This window comes from Salvelinus namaycush, chromosome 36, assembly GCF_016432855.1.
Source record: "Salvelinus namaycush isolate Seneca chromosome 36, SaNama_1.0, whole genome shotgun sequence".
Taxonomy (NCBI): domain Eukaryota; kingdom Metazoa; phylum Chordata; class Actinopteri; order Salmoniformes; family Salmonidae; genus Salvelinus; species Salvelinus namaycush.
The window spans coordinates 9,130,899-9,150,344 of NC_052342.1; the positions used below are offsets into that span (position 1 = coordinate 9,130,899).

The window sequence follows — 19,446 nt, forward strand, 5'->3', positions numbered from 1 at the left end:
CAAATAATAATATAATAATAATAGGTGACCAAATACTTATTTTCCACCATAATTTGCAAATAAATTCATTAAAAATCCTACACTGTGATTTTCTTGATTTTTTTTTCTCATTTTGTCTGTCATAGTTGACAGTTGATAGTTGACCTATGATGAAAATTACAGGCCTCTCTCATCTTTTTAAGTGGGAGAACTTGCACAATTGGTAGCTGACTAAATACTTTTTTGCCCCACTGTATTTGACTAGGCTACCTGTATTTTCCATTGTTGTTATTTCGCTGAACTCTAGATGGTTTAATTTTATTTTTGGCGGGGGGAAAACAAACTCACCCAAATGTATAATGATTCATATGTTGATGATGTAAAAAATATATGCTGGTCTGTGGTGTGTAATGAAGAGCAACCAGATGCTGCACTTGATGCATAAATGAAACTACTTATTCCAGTTACTTATAAGCACGCACCCATTAAGAAAATGATTGTAAAAATGGTTAAATCCCCTTGGATTGATGAGGAATTGAAAAATTGTATGGTTGAGAGGGATGAGGCAAAAGGTATGGCAATTAAGTCTGTCAGCCCAACTGATTGGCAAACGTACTGCAAATGAAGAAATCATGTGACTAAACTAAATAAAAATAAACTACACTATGAAATTATATAAAGAATGATAGTAAAAAGCTTTGGGGCACCTTCAATGAAATTTTGGGGAAAAACCCAACTCGGCTCCTTCATTCATTGAATCAGATGGCTCATTCATCACAAAGCCCACTGATATTGCAAACTACTTTAATGACTTTTTCATTGGCAAGATAAGCAAACTTAGGGATGACAAGAATTGTACTTTTGGAAGAGGTGGAAGAGGTGAAAAAATGATTGTTGTCTATCAACAATGACATGCCACCGGGGTCTGACAATCTGGATGGAAAATTGCTGAGGATAATAGCAGACGATGTTGCCACTCCTATTTGCCACATCTTCAATTTAAGTGTGTGCCCTCAGGCCTGGAGGGAAGCTAAAGTCATGCCCCTACCCAAGAATAGTAAAGCCCCCTTGACTGGCTCAAATAGCCGACCAATCAGTCTGTTACCAACCCTTAGTAAACTTCTGGGGGGGAAAAATTGACCAGATTACAATGCTATTTCACAGTAAACATATTGACAACAGAATTTCAGCATGCTTGTAGGGAAGGACACTCAACAAGCACAGCACTTACACAAATGACTGATGATTGGCTGAGAGAAATTGATGATAAAATGATTGTGGGGGCTGTCTTGTTAGACTTCAGTGCAGCTTTTGACATTATCAATCATAGTCTGCTGCTGGAAAAACGTATGTGTTAAGTTTGGGGTTACAAAGATCATGGGGACAAAGATCATACTTTTTGTAGAAATGTCCTTTGGTCTGATGAAACAAAAATAGAATACCATGAAGCACGGGGGTGGCAGCATCATGTTGTGAGGGTGCTTTGCTGCAGGAGAGACTGGTGCACTTCACAAAATAGATGGCATCATGAAGGAAAAGACGGGAAGGAAAATGATGTGGATATATTGAAGCAACATCTCAAGACATCAGTCAGGAAGTTAAAGCTCGGTCGCAAATGGGTCTCCAAGTGGACAATGACCCCAAGCATACTTCCAAAGTTGTGGCAAAATGGCTTAAGGACAACAAAGTCAAGGTATTGGAGAGGCCATCACAAAGCCCTGACCTCAATCCCATAGAGAATTTGTGGGCAGAACTCAAAAATTGTGTGTGAGCAAGGAGGCCTACAAACCTGACTCAGTTACACCATGTCTGTCAGGAGGAATGGGCCAAAATTCACCCAACTTATTGTGGGAAGCTTGTGGAAGGCTACCCGAAACGTTTGACCCAAGTTAAACAATTTTAAAGGCAATGCTACCAAATACTAATACTAATTGAGTGTATGTGTGCACAACCGGTAATACCGTATATATTCTGTGATGGCACGGTATGAAGGTATAGAAATCTGGATACTGCACAACCCTAGTGGGTAGGCTCTGCAAGCGGAGCTAGCTGGAGCTCGGCAGCATCATCGCTGTCGGGCTTGGCGGCGGCCTTGGTGGTTTGATGCTGCTGATCATCACTCTCCTCCTCATTTGGCTTTGTTTGGGTACTTTGACAAAGCCAATTTCTGATGCCCATCATGGCAGATTAGCTGGTTCGAGCTAGCTAAATAGGCGAAGGCAGATAACACTAACGCTTTTTACAGCTAGCTAAGAAGCTTACTAAACTCTATAGTGGTGGGGTGTATGGCAGAGTTGAGTGAAGCAGCTCCAACAGTAAACTTGACCCCGCCCTTATGAATCAAAATCAAATATTATAGGCGGAGGCGTGTCACGTTATTCACTTAGCCTACAACAGATGAGAAGTGTTCCCACCTGCTTTTTATGGAAACACAAAGGAGTCATACCTAACCGCTCCGGTGGCTTTCAAGAGCCCCCCTACACACACCCTGTCACGCTCTGTCCATTATGCTGACACAGCACAGCAGAGAGAGATTTTTTTCTGTCACTCAATCATTTGAACTTTTTTTGCTATATAGGGACATAAATTAAAACTGAGGGGGCACACGTTTCAACTGAGGGGGCTAAGCCCCCTTTTGCCCCATCGTGGAGCCGGGCCCGGTTTAAGAAGGGACTGATTTGGTGTTTGCAAGTCTGGATACAAGTGTTATGAACTGCAAGCCTCCTTGGCTGTTGTGCCATGGGATTCCTTCACTGGCTGACTTGGTAAAGGTTTCAGAAGGATCCACTTCTTGTCAGAAAAGGGGGAGGTAGAATTGGGGATCAGGTCATAACATATTTTTGGCTCAGTGCCGCTCTCCCATCCATCTCAGCCAGCCACCGATGGCTATTCCACATGCTATTATTCATCTCTGTCAGAAAGTTTAAGAATGGGCAAAATAATACAAAATGGCACCTGTAAATTATTCATCGTCCTTCTGCTCTTCTCAGCAGTTGCAAGACCCCATTTCCTTGCCCCCCAGCCCCTGTGTTCAGTGTTTCACCATTGACTGTCACTGTTCCAACTTGTTCTTGTGTGTTAATTAGGAGTTCACTGGCACTTGTCCTTCCTATGCGGCCTCTTTGGATTCTTTCGCCTCCCGTTCAGAATGAATGGTGCACCGGCTGCCAGATACAAAACATGAGGGCCTGGGACCTGTCTGTGTTCCTTCTCATGTCACAGTGTCCCCTCCTTGGCTCTTGTGACCTTCCCAGGATTGCAATTACTTGGTACAAGGAGGGCAAGGCTATTGGCTGTGCCTAAGGCATGCTGCATATAAGAGACTCTGTCAAATCCTTGAAAGATATAAGGTCGGTGGAAGCAAGGATTTGACTTTGACTGCTAGTAACGTTGCTTTGGAACTCCTGCAGTAATTGCTGTCAACCAGAGTATAGGTTGTAGTGGTAGACTGATTGCATTCCTGATTACATCTAGATTCCTGTTTTTAATAATAATTTAAAAAAAATGTTACCCATATTTTACCAGGTAAGTTGACTGAGAACACATTCTCATTTACAGCAATGAACTGGGGAATCGTTGCAGGGGACGGGGGGATGAATGAGCCAATTGGAAGCTGGGGATGATTAGGTGGCCATGATGGTATGAGGGCCAGATTGGGAATTTAGCCAGTACACCGCAGTTAACACCCCTACTCTTACGATAAGTTCCATGGGCTCTTTAGTGACCACAGAGAGTCAGAACACCCGTTTAACGTCCCATCCAAAAGACGGCACCCTACACATGGCAATGTCCCCAATCACTGCCCTGAGGCATTGGGATATATATTTTTTTAGACAAGAGAAAGGAGTGCCTTCCACTGGCCCTCCAACACCTCTTCCAGCAGCATCTGGAAGAGGGACCATCCAGGACCAACCCTGCTTAGCTTCAGAGGCAAGCCAGCAGTGGGATGCAGGGTGGTATGCTGCTGGCCTGTGTGGGTGGATGCGGTGAGGTAGTTTTAAAAACCATGGAATGCTGAAATCTGAAGACTTGCATTTTGATAATACTTAATATACAATATATTGCTTCGCCCTTCGGTCAACCTCCTCTTGTTGTGTAGTACTTTAGAAACATCAATGCATGATAGCGCCGTGCTAGAATGTGTCATTCTCCAGTTTGCTCTCTACTGTCTGGAAGGTTCAAATGAGTCATGTGCTAAAGATGTCTGACTCAGATCGCCCAGTGAAGAGGCTGACTAGGAATAGTTCTATTCAGAGGAAGAAGTGACTCGGTAAAGGGGAAGCCTGGATGAAAAATCAGCCTTGTCTTCAGAAACAGGCAGTTCTGGCCACAAATTGACAACCCCCCCCCCCCCCCTTTTAATACTGTACAAACTACAAAGTTCCTCAACACAAATAGAAAACCATGATTACTTGTCATGGCTATATTTCTTCTAAACATGCACTAGGAGGGCAAGTGGAGACAACTGTACCTTGCATTAAACTGTGTGTTTTCAATATATGGATGAAGCGATGACACATTCACCCACCCCATCATACATCCCTCTACCTGTGAGAGTGTACTTGATCTCACAGCGAATTGGGTGGTAGCCCGACCTGTCAGTTCAACGCCTTAGCCCTGACACCAAGAGGTCCAAATCCCTTTGAGGTTGCTAATTGTTGTACTAAGGTTGCTAGAATATGTTCGGCCACAGTACCTAGTCTCTGGCCTGAGTGTTAGTCTGTTGGTGCCACCGTACCAACTCCTTGTAACTTATTGTCTTGGCAATAATTTCTGGCTTGACAATGACCTCAATGGAGTTGACGAGCACAAACAGATCTGGGACCAGGCGACCTAGTCTATAGCCTGCCATGTTGAGCTCGGTTCACTTCAGAACCCTGGTTGGTTCACTTCAGAGGCTATGGAGGAGACTGAACAAGTTTCTCAACAGTTCCTTGAGAAGAAACCACAGATATTCCCCAACCATCAGAAAATATTCACTCTCTTCCTTTGAGATTTGCCTTCGCTGCATGTTTTTGTTTCCAGCAGGCATGTGACATTATGTGGCCAGAGTGGGAGGTGCGTAGAAATTACCCCTATTGACTTGACAAAATGTTGTACCATGGAAGCAAATCAAGATTCCTATACCTATTTTGGTATTGCGAGGTTGAATAAACCTAAAACTTAAAAATACCTGTTTATTTATCATTTGTTTTCTGAAGGATAATTTATAGTATATATTGGAGTTAAACTCTAGAGAAAGCTCAGTTAAACCTGCATAAGTGTACTGAGGTAGTATAGGCCGACTAGTTGAGAGACTGTCTGCATAGAGAGAGTGAGCATTCTGATTAGTGTGGCTCTGATTGTGTGGGCAGGAGTCATTCTGCTGCCAGCACTTTGGCAGATAGCAGAGTGGTGCAATCTCAGCTTCCTCACATGCTGTTGACACTCCGGCCTGTTGAAAGCAAGTCAAAGGCTAGACACATGAGCGAAGACATGATTCTGTCTCACACTCGCTCCTCTTTCTATCTATCTACCCTGCTCTCTACCTCGCTTTCTCTCTCTCATTCTCTCTACCTCCCTCTCTGGATATCTGGCCATCTTTTCCACTTCTTTCTCTGCAGTTTGCTAAGCAGTGCAAATGGATATCCAACACCAATTAAAAATGCTGCATAGGGCAGTTCACCTGTGGTCCTATATGGCCTCAGGACAGACTTCTCATCGAAGGCCATGGGATAGTTGGTGGTACAAATAGGATTTAGCCATGAATTAATTACATTCCTGCTCTCTTGGTCACTCTAAATGCACTGTATGTGGAATCCCTCTATTATGGTACTTGCCGAAGGCCAGGCAACAATGGATGGCAGTATTTTTGTTAGCGGGTGGGTACATTTCTGAAACTGGACCCAAGGTTATCTCAGCTTCAGCCCAGACGCTCCATTGTGATACAAGGTCATGGTGATTTGATCGCCCATTGTTGCACTCTGATACATCGTAGGCTAAAGTATTTAGATGGCAGTTGAAACCGAGCAGCTGTGTTAGTTGTTACATACTGTGGGATATGGCGGTATTTCGTCTTTTTAAGGCACTTTCATTCCTTCCAGTTTATGAAAGACTATACCTGTTCACAGAAGTGCATAAATCATTGCTCCCCAACCTCCAGTCTGCTTCACCATTTGTAAAATAATTCTGGCCTGTGTTCGGCCTGATTACCAGCAACAACGAGACAGCCCACAGGGAGGAGGTGAGGTCCCTGGTGGAGTGGTTCCAGAAAAATACCCTCAACGTCAACAAAACGAAGGAGCTCATTGTGGACTTCAGGAGACAGCAGAGGGAGCACGCCCCCATCCACATCGACGGGACCGCAGTGGAGAAGGTGAAAAGCTTCAAGTTCCTCGGCGTACACATCATTGACAATCTGAAATGGTCCACCCACCAGACGCTGGGACGATTGTGTGCCGCCCTATGGGACTCCCAATCACGGCCGGTTGTGATACAGCCCAGGATTGAACCAGGGTCTGTAGTGCCGCCTCTAGCACTGAGATGCAGTGCCTTAGACCGCTGTGCCACTCTGGAGCTCCAAAATACAGTGCCAAGTCAGCCAGGAGACACACACAGACAGACATACAGTTGAAGTCGGAAGTTTACATACACCTTAGCCAAATACATTTCAAATCAGTTTTTCACAATTCCTGACATTTAATCCTAGTAAAAATTCCGTGTCTTAGGTCAGTTAGGATCACCACTTTATTTTAAGAATGTGAAATGTCAGAATAATAGTCACATTCCCAGTTGGTCAGAAGTTTACATACACTCAATTAGTATTTGGTAGCATTGCCTTTAAATTGTTTAACTTGGGTCAAACGTTTCCAGTAGCCTTCCACAAGCTTCCCACAATAAGTTGGGTGAATTTTGGCCCATTCCTCCTGACAGAGCTGGTGTAACTGAGTCAGGTTTGTAGGCCGGGTTATGTCGATATAGGACTCGTTTTACTGTGGATATAGATACTTTTGTACCTGTTTCCTCCAGCATCTTCACAAGGTCCTTTGCTGTTGTTCTGGGATTAATTTGCACTTTTCGCACCAAAGTACGTTCATCTCTAGGAGACAGAAGGAACACGTCCCCTTCCTGAGCGGTATGACGGCTGCGTGGTCCCATGGTGTTTATACTTGCGTACTATTGTTTGTACAGATGAACGTGGTACCTTCAGGCGCTTGGAAATTGCTCCCAAGGATTAACCAGACTTGTGGAGGTCTACAATTTTTTTTCTGAGGTCTTGGCTGATTTCTTTTGATTTTTTCCATAATGTCAAGCAAAGAAGCACTGAGTTTGAAGGTAGGCCTTGAAATACATCCACAGGTACACCTCCAATTGACTCAAATGATGCCAATTATATCAGAAGCTTCTAAAGCCATGACATCATTTTCTGGAATTTTCCAAGCTGTGTAAAGGCACAGTCAAGTCAGTGTATGTAAACTTCTGACCCACTGGAATTGTGATACAGTGAATTATAAGTGAAATAATCTGTAAACAATTGTTGGAAAAATGTATTGTCATGCACAAAAGTAGATGTCCTACCCGACTTGCCAAAACTATAGTTTGTTAACAAGAAATTTGTGGAGTGGTTGAAAAACGAGTTTTAATGACTCCAACCTAAGTGTAAGTGAACTTCCGACTTCAACTGTACATCGGACTCCGACATTGCTCGTCCTAATATTTCTGGATTCCATTCGGTTGCTTTTAGATTTGTGTGCATTGTGTATTGTTAGATATTACTGCACCGTTGGAGTTAGGAACACAAGCATTTTACCCGCAATAACATCTGCTAAACGTGTATTCGACCAATAAAATTTGATTTGAATGTGTTATTCATGTGGATGTGCATGAATATGTGTACGTGATTGGCTCATATTGTTGAGTGTGTGTGTCGGGTGCTCTACGATGATTCTGGCCTAGATCTCGTTTGTGAATGTGTTTGGTGGTGTATGTATTAATGCGTGTGTGGGTGAATATGTACATAGTCATTGACTCATATGGTTGTCTCTCTCTCACAGGGTGTTATACGAAGGGAAGGAGCGTCTCATCCAGGGCTGTGAGGTCATTCAGGTCACGCCGTACGGCCGTTGTGCCAACGTCAACAACAGCTCTGCCACCTCGCAGCGCATCTTCATCACCTTCCGCCGCGCGCCGCCCGTCCAGCCCCAGAACTCCCTGTCCGTCACCGACATCTGCGTCATCGTCACTAGCAAGGGCGAGACGCCGCCGCACACCTTCTGCAAGGTGGACAAGAACCTCAATTGTGGCATGGTGAGTCCTCTGGTCCTATGTGGCTCAGTTGGTAGAGCATGGCGCTTGTAACGTCTGGATTGCGAAAATGTACGCATGCATGACTGTGGTTAAAATCATCTGCCAGATGTCATATACTTTACCATTGGTAATGAACTAAAGCCCACATGCGCAATTTCTCCAACACATATATTTTTTTAATGGTTTGCAACATTTCAATCCCTGAAAGGGATCTTCACCTTAAAAGTAGGGTTTTGGGGGAATGTATGGGGCTGGAATATACCTATTATGAAATTTAGGCCATGGTACTCACCCCGAGTACGTCCTGTTGAAATTAAGCGTTGAAAATGTTGTTTTGAGCCCAAACTCACATGGTCTTATTTTTCATCCTCCAGTGGGGCTCCAGTGTTTTCCTGTGCTACAAGAAATCAGTGTCCGCGTCCAACTCCATCAATTACAAAGCCGGTGAGTCTTCTTTGTTGTCTCTAATCTACCATCTTTTCGCATCGGTCTGCCTGTTTTGCTCTCATTGATGGATAGTTATTATTTCCTGGCCTTTGTTCAATGCTGTTTACCATATATTTCCGCTTGCTTCGCGCCTGAGTCGACTTCAAAGTAATTGTATGTTGATCTCTTATGATTGATCTGAATTGACAGGAGCTTTCCGTGTGCTGTAGATAAGACTAAATGCACTGGCATATGCCAGCTCTGTTATCTGTCACTCAAATACCTGTAAACTGATGATTCCTGGAATAGATGGCTGGAAAATGGCATGGTTCATTTGGGGGGTTTGTCGCTCTTCTGAATCTTAAGATATGGGCTGCGTCTCAAATGGCACTCTATTCCCAATAGGCCCTGGTCAAAAGTAGTGCACTCTATATGGAATTAGGTTGCCATTTGGGACACAGTCCTAGTTTCAAATCATTGCATCTATCTGGAGTTTAGAAAAGGGCAGAGCCTCACATGTGAATGGCTCACGGAAACTCAGAACTCTTAATGCTCCGAGTGTTTCTCATCAGCATTCCAAGCCTTGTTTCTGGTCCCCATTTATTTCAAGGTGGAAATTGGTGTCATTATGCACCATTGCAATTGCCCTCTTTTTCGCGTTTTGGTTTTTCACTAATGACCTCCAAACAGGTTCATATGGAATATAGAATAGCATGTGTTCTTACTATACACTAGGAAAGGTAATGTTTCTGAGGACAGCTAGCCCAGAATCAGACATTTTGTAAGGCCCTGTTCAGCTGGTTTCCCTCCATGTACCAGTATCCACATTCTTGTAAATACAGCAGAGTTGTTCCCTGTCTCGCACTTGCTACTTTCTGAGGTCAGAGCTGGGTGTTGGCTTAGACGGGCCCCTGTTCAGATACTGCGCACATACGCCTTATCTCTACTAGGCCTTCTTCCTGTGAGATGATGCTTTTTATTCTCCAGACTGCTTCCTACCCCGCCTACTCTTTCGGTCGCTTTATTTTGACAACGTTCTCTGGAATTCACAAAAGGCCATGGGTGACACAGGCCTTGATCAGCAAAGTGTTATCCTTTGAAAATAATGTGTTCTGTATCTCAGCACACTGGCTGATGGCAATGAAAATATGACGAAGGGAAAGGGGTTTGATTTTATTCCAACAGCCAAGTGAGACAATTTTTGTCCTTCCTTCCCTTCTCCAGTCTTCACTTCATAGATGTTATTATTGTGTAGTGGGATCTGTAGACATAATTTTCCTTGGTATATGTAGTCTAGTGCTTTCAGTGTACCCCAATGAAATGAATGTTACATGTATTGATGTCCTTTGGGTGGTGGCCCATTCTTGATACACACAGGAGACTGTTGAGTGTGAAAAACCCAGCAGCGTTGCAGTTCTTGACACACACCAGTGGCGTCTGCCACCTACTACCGTACCCCTTTCAAAGGAACTTACATTTTTGGTCTTGCCCATTCACCCTCTGAATGGCACACACAGACAATCCATGTCTCAAGGCTTAAAAATCCTTCTTTAACCTGTCTCCACCCCTTCATCGATACTGATTAAAGTGGATTTAACAAGTGCCATCAATAAGGGATCATAGCTTTCACCTGGTCAGTCTATATCATGGAAAGAGCAGGTGTCCTTTGTACACTCGGTGTATGTCTTATGTGTGACTTGCCATATAAAAAAGATGGATTGATTGCTCTCTCTCCTCCAGGCCTCATCTTCCGCTACCCAGAGGATGACTATGAGTCATTCCCCCTGTCTGAGTCTGTGCCCCTGTTCTGCCTCCCCATGGGGGCTAAGATCGAGTGCTGGGCCCCCAACACACGCTACCCTCTGCCCGTCTTCTCCACCTTTGTGTTAACCAACTCCTCTGGGGAAAAGGTAGGTGTAACAGCAATGGCATTATATCAGTGATTAACGTGATTTACAATGTGATTTACAATGAATCGTGAATAGATAGTTATGGATGGCTGGAATTGAACAGCCCTGTGGTACTGTCGATTGATTGACAGCTGTAATAGTCAACATTCAAGTCTCACTTCCTGAGCTGCATGTGACATTGGGTGACTGTGGGAATGGGTCGAATAATTTGTTTCCTCATCAGGCTGTGTTTCAATGCACCTCAATGTCAGCTGCCGCTTGAGCAAACTACAATCTGATCACAAATTTTGTCCCAAACCACGTCACATCTCTCTGAGCTAGAGTAATGAAATTGTACTTTGTTGTGTAAACGGTGAATGCCAGTTGAGATAACGGGTGGCGTTCAACGGAAACGCATTTAGCAATTTAGTGTGAAGTGTGCACAAACGCTACTCCACCATATCATTAAAATGCGTGAAGGGTGTTTGTTAACGTCCCTTATGTTAACGCAGGAATCGATCTGTTATAAATTGCTCTGTCCCAGATGTACGGCGCAGCCATCCAGTTCTACGAGGCCTACCCCATAGATCTCCTCAGTGAGAAGCAGAAGGTGCAGCTGGGCCTGCTCACCACCGTGGAGAAGAAGATGATCCCCAACCGGACGGTCAACACCAACAAGTGCATCTGCCTGCTCTCTCGCTGGCCCTTCTTCGAGTCTTTCCGCAAGTTCCTCATGTTCCTCTACAAGCTGTCCGTCTCGGGTCCCCACCCGCTGCCCATCGAAAAGTAAGGATTGCGTAATTTGACAAGTCGGAGGCTTGATTTAGCTTGTGGTTTGCGCTTTTGGGACTCTTCCATTGGTTCCATTGTACCAGGACAACTAAATCAGGCGCAGCTCAAGATGTATGTGTTTTATACATGTATTTGAGTTTTTATAAATTCATTTGATAGTTTGGAGAGGGATAGGTGGGTGTTGGTAGGGACTAATGTGGTTGTGTTTGCTGCTTTGTTTCTTTGACAGGCACATCTCGCACTTCATGCACAACGTGTCCTTCCCTTCACCTCAGAGGCCCAGAATCTTGGTCCAAGTGAGATGCCATAGTTTTTTTTTTTGTGTGTTAGAGAGGGAAGTTTGTTGGTGTTTTTGCATCTGTGTCTGTACCTTTGTGTGAATGAATGTGTTTGATGTGTGAGAAGAAAAAAAAACTGGTGTCATGGCAGGGTGACATTTATTTTGGTTTTCTCTTTCAGCTCTCTGCACACGACACCTTGATGCTCGCACAACCTGTGTGTACTCCTCTCCCTCTCAGGTACGACTTATGTAAAGCTGGCTGAGTGGATCAATGCGAATGTGTGTTCTCCTGGACATTATTGGCTGTCTCAAAGGCTCAATCTGATTTTGCACTTGCACACATTTAGAACACAAACACACAATGAAAAATCTGAACCTTCACCGTATCCTCGTAGCTTGATTTCAGACGGTACGTCCTCTCCACAAGTTTAGAGCTGTGAAAGTCTAGGCTTCAGGAACAGAAAGAGAAACTGGGCCCAGTTATTGTTATCATTGCAGATCATCAACCACATATTTTCCAAAGGAAATACCGGGGTTAGAAAAAATCTATCATCCAGCACCCTCCAAATGTTCTAGTTTGGTAATGCAAAACGCATTAATTCATGTCAGTTTTCCGAGGTCAAATAGTCACGCTTTGAAACAGCCAATAGAAAACAGGCATTAGGACTGCCAGAAACGGCACTGCCTGTCTGTCACATTGTGGACAGGTCCTTCATTATTAAGTGCATAAGCCCTGCATGTACATATTAAATAAACTGTTATGCTGCCATTGCATTCTGCCAACAAACCTCAAAATGTTCTGAAAATACCAGATGTTCCATCATTATCATCAGGCTTTTTCCTCTCCAGATTTATAATTTCAGAGTGTAATATGTTGTTGTTGGTCAGCTAGAGAGATCATGACTTTCGGGACTGGAAGACTTGCTGGCTGGTGCCTTTGGGCCAGATTTAAAAGTGTTTGCTGCTTTGGAAAGTTTGAACTTGTTATTCTCTGAAAATAAAAGTACCTTCCCCTGAAAAGGTTTTTAAAATAACAGGTTTTGTCGCAAGGGAACAAACAGTGTAACCTGATCTTCTGTCTCAATCCAGTTTACCTTCACCCCCTTCCTTACTTATTTAACCACACACCTTCTCAGTGCACCTGTACCAATTACAAACCTCCCTTCAAAGACGGCTGCCCTTCATCCAATCCAACCTTTGATGAACCAGCCATTGTATCCCTGAGTCTGGTTTGAATCGTGTCCCCAATCCCTCTGTGCTCCTCTCTTCCCAACTTGCCTCTCATCCCCTCCTCCTCTCCTCAGTGGGGCAGACTACAGTACGTTGCTGATGAACCTGGGCCCGGAGAACTGTGCCACGCTGCTGCACTTTGTCCTGCTGGAGAGTAAGATCCTGCTTCACTCCCTGAGACCCGCTGTACTCACCGGGGTAGCAGAGGCCGTAGTGGCGGTGAGTTATACAGGATATGGTCATTCAGCTTTTAAAATGTTGTAAAAAGGACTATTCGAATAAAATGGTATTGATTAGTTAGTTGGTTGGAGTTTTTATCCAGTTACCTTTTATATACAGCGTGTGGCCCATGTAGGACTGATTTTAGGTTAAAAGTTAGATCAAAATGTTAAATAAAAGTTCTCTCCATCTGTGTTCTTCTCTTCAGATGATCTTCCCGTTCCAGTGGCAGTGCCCGTACATCCCCCTCTGCCCGCTCTCCCTGGCGGGGGTCCTCAATGCCCCCTTTCCCTTCATCGTGGGCGTGGACTCCCGCTACTTTGACCTTTATGACCCCCCGCCGGACGTGGTCTGTGTGGACCTGGACACCAACACTATTTACCTGTAAGATCCATACACTTTAAAGGAGCATTTCCCCCATTTTGACATGTGGATCTGTTTACACACTTTATCCTGTTGTCGATACCCCCAAACAGTTTTTTGGTACATATATCGCATGTTAATATTTTATTTACACGAGAATGAGCATATTCCAAAAACACTATTCTGAACCAACTGTGCAGGTCTGATGAGAAGAGACACAGTAACTGGAAAAACCTCCCAAAGAAACCCTGCAAGAGCCTGTTTAACTCACTGGCCAACCTGCACCACCAGCTGGGCATTGGTAGGTACACATAGTCACAGTCACCTCAGCGGGTTTCTCATAGCAATTGCTTCATGGCCAGTGCATTCAGGATAAAAGTACACAAATTGTACGTATGATATAGAAGTGAATTCTTTATGAATATATGTCTTTAGATATAAATTATGGAAGAATTCTAGCTATCCAGCCGATAATGAGTAAATGGTGCATTCAGCCTGCTATGCTCATGTAATATAATCATAATATATTTGCTTTAGCAGATCCTATTTCCAGTCATGCGTGCATACATTTCACGTACGGGTGTTGCCGGGAATCGAACCCACTAGCTTGGCGTTGCAACTGAGCGACAGAGGACCACCTTTGGTATGTCAAATTTGAATAAAACGAGAAAGGTAAATATCCGGTCTGGTGGCTGTTTTCAGTGCGTCGGACAGCCCAGGAGGGCTTGGCGGTGGAGATGACCCCCATTGAGGCGGACTTCACCTGGCACAAGAAGATGACCTCCCTGGAGATGGAGATCCAAGAGGCCTTGCTGCGCTTCATGGCCAACATCCTGAAGGGCTACCGCTCTTACCTCAAACCCATCACCCAGGCCCCCTCCGAGAAGGCCACCTCCGCAGACTCACTATACGACCTACAGGGTTAGTGCCGGCTGTGTGTGTGTTACCGCTTTTACCTCAAACCCATCACCCAGGCCCCCTCCGAGAAGGCCACCTCCGCAGACTCACTATACGACCTACAGGGTTAGTGCCGGCTGTGTGTGTGTTACCGCTTTTACCTCAAACCCATCACCCAGGCCCCCTCCGAGAAGGCCACCTCCGCAGACTCACTATACGACCTACAGGGTTAGTGCCGGCTGTGTGTGTGTTACCGCTTTTACCTCAAACCCATCACCCAGGCCCCCTCCGAGAAGGCCACCTCCGCAGACTCACTATGTGACCTGCATGATAACAATGGAGAATGGATGGATCATTTTTAGTCCTTAGTCCTTCATTTATTTGCCCAGAAAATTAATCACAGCACCCAGAACAAAATCTTACGCAGGCGCTGTTTTGTAGTTCTCAAGAGACTACACAAAACAGACAAAGGAATAGACAAATGGGTTGTCGATGTAAAAAACATTAAGAATACTTTGTATACTAACACATCAGAAAAAAGAAGGGACCCGCACACTGCTCTTGATAGTATCACTGATCTTTAATAAGCTTTACGTATCGACCTCACGGCCTTCGTCAGAGCTTTTTAAATTAGCACCCTTATGTAGACCTAGGCCCGCCCACATCCGTTCCACCCATCGAATGCGGTTGGAGTCGAGGGAAAACAAATAAGTGCTACCAAATATAACAATATGCATTTCATAACTATTCAAATAAAGTGTGTACATAAAACGTATTAAACACATCTGTAAATCCACAATGAGGACATTGACCTACCAAGCAAGTTTTCATAAATCATTGGGTACAGCGCAAGAAAAACGTCAGGGTAATCTGAAATAGGGGCTGAATTCATGTTCACATTTACAACATAACATAACATACATAGGCATTTCATCATTAAGTCCATTAGGAAATACTGTCTGAAGGGTGAAAATCCAAAAACATTCTCTTTTACTCAGAGTATTATTAATATCACCTCCCGTCTGATATTTTAACTTTCTCTATTTAAAAAGCTCTGACGAAGGCCTTGAGGTCGATACGTAAATCTTATTAAAGATCAGTGATGCTATCAAGAGCAGTGTGCGGGTTCTCTCTTTTTCCTTCATCTTGTTCAACTGTTACCATGCACCTGCAAAAAAGATAGCTCAGATGTGCGAGTGCCTTTTGAATTTTGAGTATACTAAAACATCAGAAAAGTCCAATTTTAATGTGTTGCAATCTCACACATTTCTCAAAGTATTTAAATTGCGCAATGTATTTTATGCGTTATGTTGATGTCAACTATAGGGTCTGTGTTAAACAGAAAGCATATCTGACTGCTCCTCCAAGTGTTCATAGCAGGCAAATCTCCTATTTCACAGGTCTACTTAGTGATTGCTCAGTGTCGGAAATCAATCATCCATGGCATTGGCTGTAAAGACTTTCCACTGACGTAGGCTTTTTGGAAAGGCATCGATCGCATCCTCATTTAGGTCCATGAAGGCCAATGGAATCTGCAGAACCAGTGGGGAAAGAGCTGCACATTGATTATGGCTAGCTTTATTGGCTACACACCTGGGTTGAATACCTTCACTTTCACTTATATAATACATTCTGAAGAAAATGTAGTGATATACGGTGCATTCGGAAAGTATTCAGACCCCTTGACTTTTTCCACATTTGTTACATTACAACCTTATTCTAAAATGAATGAAATTGTTTTTTCCCCTCATCATTCCACACACAATACCCCATAATGACTGTAGCAAAACAGGTTTTTAGAAAATTTTGCAAATGTATTAAAAATGTAAATATCACATTTACATAAGTATTCAGACCCTTTACTCAGTACTTTGTTGAAGCACCATTGGCAGCGATTGCAGCCTCGAGTCTTCTTGGGTATGACGCTACAAGCTTGGCACAGTTGTATTTGGGGAGTTTCTATGCAGGTCCAGTCAAGCTCTGTCTGGTTGGATGGGGAGGGTCGCTGCACCGCTATTTTCAGATCTCTCCAGAGATGTTCGATTGGGCTCAAGTCCAGGCTCTGGCTGTGCCACTCAGGGATATTCAGAGACAGAGACACTCCTGCGTTGTCTTGGCTGTGTGCTTAGGGTCGTTGTCCTGTTGAACCTTCACTCCAATCTGAGGTCCTGAGCACTCTGGAGCAGGTTTCAATCAAGGATCTCTCTGTACTTTGCTCCGTTCAGCTTTCCCTCGATCCTGACTAGTCTCCCAGTCCCTGCCACTGAAAAACATACCCACAGCATGATGCTGCCACCACCATGCTTCACCGTAGGGATGGTGCCAGGTATCCTCCAGACATGACGCTTGGCTTTCAGGCCAAATAGTTCAATCTTGGTTTCATCAGACCAGAGATTGCTCAGTTTGGCCAGGCGGCCAGCTCTAGAAAGAGTCTTGGTGGTTCCAAACTTCTTCCATTTAAGAATGATGGAGGCCACTGTGTTCTTGGGGACCTTGAATGCTGCAGAAATGTTTCCTGAGTGTTTCCTATGAAATAGGCCCATTGACCTGGCTCTCTGTCCTCTCCCAGGGTTTCTGAGGAGCAGGGAGCGCACCCACCAGAAGTTCTACTCCCAGCTGACCAAGACTCAGATCTTCATCCGCTTCATCGAGGAGTGCACGTTCGTCAGCGACAAGGACACGGGCCTGGCCTTCTTCGACGACTGCATTGAGAAGGTGAGCATTGACAAGAACCAGGCATCAGGGATCAGTGTTGGGGCCAATTCCATTCTGACTCCCATCAAGCCAGGAAGTGAATTGAATTGAAAATGTACCCCCAAACCCTGCTAGACAAGAATATGTCTTCCCTCCATCATCCTAGTGCCTCAGACAGACGTCAATTTTCGAACCCAATTTCTGTGGCATTTTTCAGTTTCCACCGTTCCCCATGTGAAAGACCTTTTTGTTACGTGTTTTATTGTTGACTCAGTCGTAACATTCCTCCAAGGGAGTCTGACGGAGGAAGGCTCATTTCCTCTGATTGAATCTGTTCCTTTCACCTTTTCCCCCTGCAGCTATTTCCCTCCGATAAAGGCAACGACAAAGGCACTAAGGTAATCCCTCACACCGTAATCATGTTTTAACACCTCCTTTTCCAACTGAGGTCTGTCAAATTTTTTTGCATTGATTAGAAGAATGGTTTTTGATCTGGTTGTAGTGATTTGATTTGTCTGTGTGTGTACGGCCATATGCGTGGACTCTGACAACATGTTTTCCTCTCCATAGGTGGAGGGTGAGTCCTCAGAGGACACCAAGCTTATGGAACTAGACGAATCACAGAAGAGCGAGCACACTGTCTTCGTCATGCCCCCAGAACCCCCCGCCACCGAGGAAGGGTCCGACCCCCCTTCCCACTACAGGTCAGCTTATACCCCTCTAATTCCTGCTGCACCACTAACACATTGGCATTACTATAACACCAGTGAGCCTGGTAGTGTTTTAGCGTAGTATGTGTAAATCTATGGTGAAAGGTTGACCGTGCACCTGGCCAGGAGGATCGGAAGCGGGTCTGCATTGGCTTCACTCTCATACCTGTGGCATCTCCTTTTTCTCTTCTCTCTCTGTGTCTCTCTCTCTGTGTCTCTCTCTCTCTGTCCCTCTCTCTGTCCCTCTCTCTGTCCCTCTCTCTGTCTCTCTCTCTGTCTCTCTCTGTCCCTCTCTCTCTTTCTCTCTCTCTCTGTCTCTTTTAAAAACAATGTTTTAGTTATAAGAGTTTTCCTCGGCTGTGTATGGACCTGTTTGACCGCCCCAGGGAGGTGACACCAGCGCTGAGGAGTAGTACACCTGGGGCCAGCCTGTCCAGCAGCCCTGCACTACTGGCCAAGAGGACCAAGCAGGTACACGATCACACAGTCAGACAGATAAGCAGGTGCAACTGTTTTCTGTATTGCAGCTTTGCAGGGAAGGGGGGGGAAACAAAAGAAACTGACTAACAAATTCTGGTACTTTCCTGATCGTGCTGGTTCTACCCACTGTAAGCTTGCTGTACTGACCACCTAACCACTTCCCCAGTCAGGGAATAGCCTAGCCTGCAATGGACACTGTCTGCTGCGGAGTCATTTTCTCAGGCTGTGATGGTTCCAATAACAATAAATGACTCACCACAGTCACCAGCAGAAACTTATTTACAGCAGGTCAGAGGAGGGGTTCAAAGCCAGTCTGCACGCATCAGCCTCCAACACTAGCTTTTATTTTATCATTTTTGGACGCCGATTATGGCCGATTACATTGCAATCCACGAGGAGACTGCATGGCAGGCTGACCACCTGTTACGCGAATGCAGCAAGGAGCTAAGGTAAGTTGCTAGCTAGCATTAAACTTATATTATAAAAAACAATCAGTCTTAACATAATCACTAGTTAACTGCACATGGTTGATGATATTACTAGTTTAACTAGCTTGTCCTGCGTTGCAAATAATCAATGCGGTGCCTGTTAATTTATCATTGAATCACAGCCTACTTCGCCAAACAGGTGATGATTTAACAAGCGCATTCGCGAAAAAAGCACAGTCGTTGCACCAATGTACCTAACGATAAACATCAATGCTTTTCTTAAAATCAATACACAAGTATATTTTTTTAAACCTGCATATTTAGTTAAAAGGAATTCATGTCAGCAGGCAATATTAACTAGGGAAATTGTGTCACTTCTCTTGCGTTCTGTGTAAGCACAGTCAGGGTATATGCAGCAGTTTGGGCCGCCTGGCTCGTTGCGAACTGTGTGAAGACCATTTCTTCCTAACAAAGACCGTAATTAATTTGCCAGAATTTTACATAATTATGACATAAGATTTAATGTTGTGCAATGTAACAGCAATATTTAGACTTATGGATGCCACCTGTTCGATAAAATACGGAAGGGTTCTGTTTTTCACTGAAAGAATAAACGATTTGTTTTCGAAATTATAGTTTCCATATTAATATTAAAGAACATATTGAGCAAGGAACTTAAACGTAAGCTTTCTTACACATATTGCACTTTTACTTTCTTCTCCAACACTGTTTTTTTGCATTATTTAAACCAAATTGAACATGTTTCATTATTT

General features: G+C 44.2%; 1 protein-coding gene across 2 annotated transcripts in view; it reads left to right on the top strand.

Moving 5' to 3' along the window:
• Nucleotides 1-19,446, top strand: part of LOC120030695 (DENN domain-containing protein 4C-like) — a 73,327-nt gene that overhangs the window by 36,574 nt on the left and 17,307 nt on the right. For both annotated transcript variants that reach the window (XM_038976143.1, XM_038976144.1), the window contains exons 3-16: nucleotides 8,013-8,265; nucleotides 8,640-8,709; nucleotides 10,432-10,601; nucleotides 11,125-11,366; nucleotides 11,602-11,668; nucleotides 11,832-11,890; nucleotides 12,957-13,101; nucleotides 13,310-13,485; nucleotides 13,665-13,765; nucleotides 14,167-14,385; nucleotides 16,931-17,076; nucleotides 17,415-17,453; nucleotides 17,626-17,759; nucleotides 18,104-18,236. In XM_038976143.1, coding sequence (XP_038832071.1) covers nucleotides 8,013-8,265; nucleotides 8,640-8,709; nucleotides 10,432-10,601; nucleotides 11,125-11,366; nucleotides 11,602-11,668; nucleotides 11,832-11,890; nucleotides 12,957-13,101; nucleotides 13,310-13,485; nucleotides 13,665-13,765; nucleotides 14,167-14,385; nucleotides 16,931-17,076; nucleotides 17,415-17,453; nucleotides 17,626-17,759; nucleotides 18,104-18,236 — 1,954 coding nt within the window. The remainder of the gene's footprint in view (nucleotides 1-8,012; nucleotides 8,266-8,639; nucleotides 8,710-10,431; nucleotides 10,602-11,124; nucleotides 11,367-11,601; nucleotides 11,669-11,831; nucleotides 11,891-12,956; nucleotides 13,102-13,309; nucleotides 13,486-13,664; nucleotides 13,766-14,166; nucleotides 14,386-16,930; nucleotides 17,077-17,414; nucleotides 17,454-17,625; nucleotides 17,760-18,103; nucleotides 18,237-19,446) is intronic.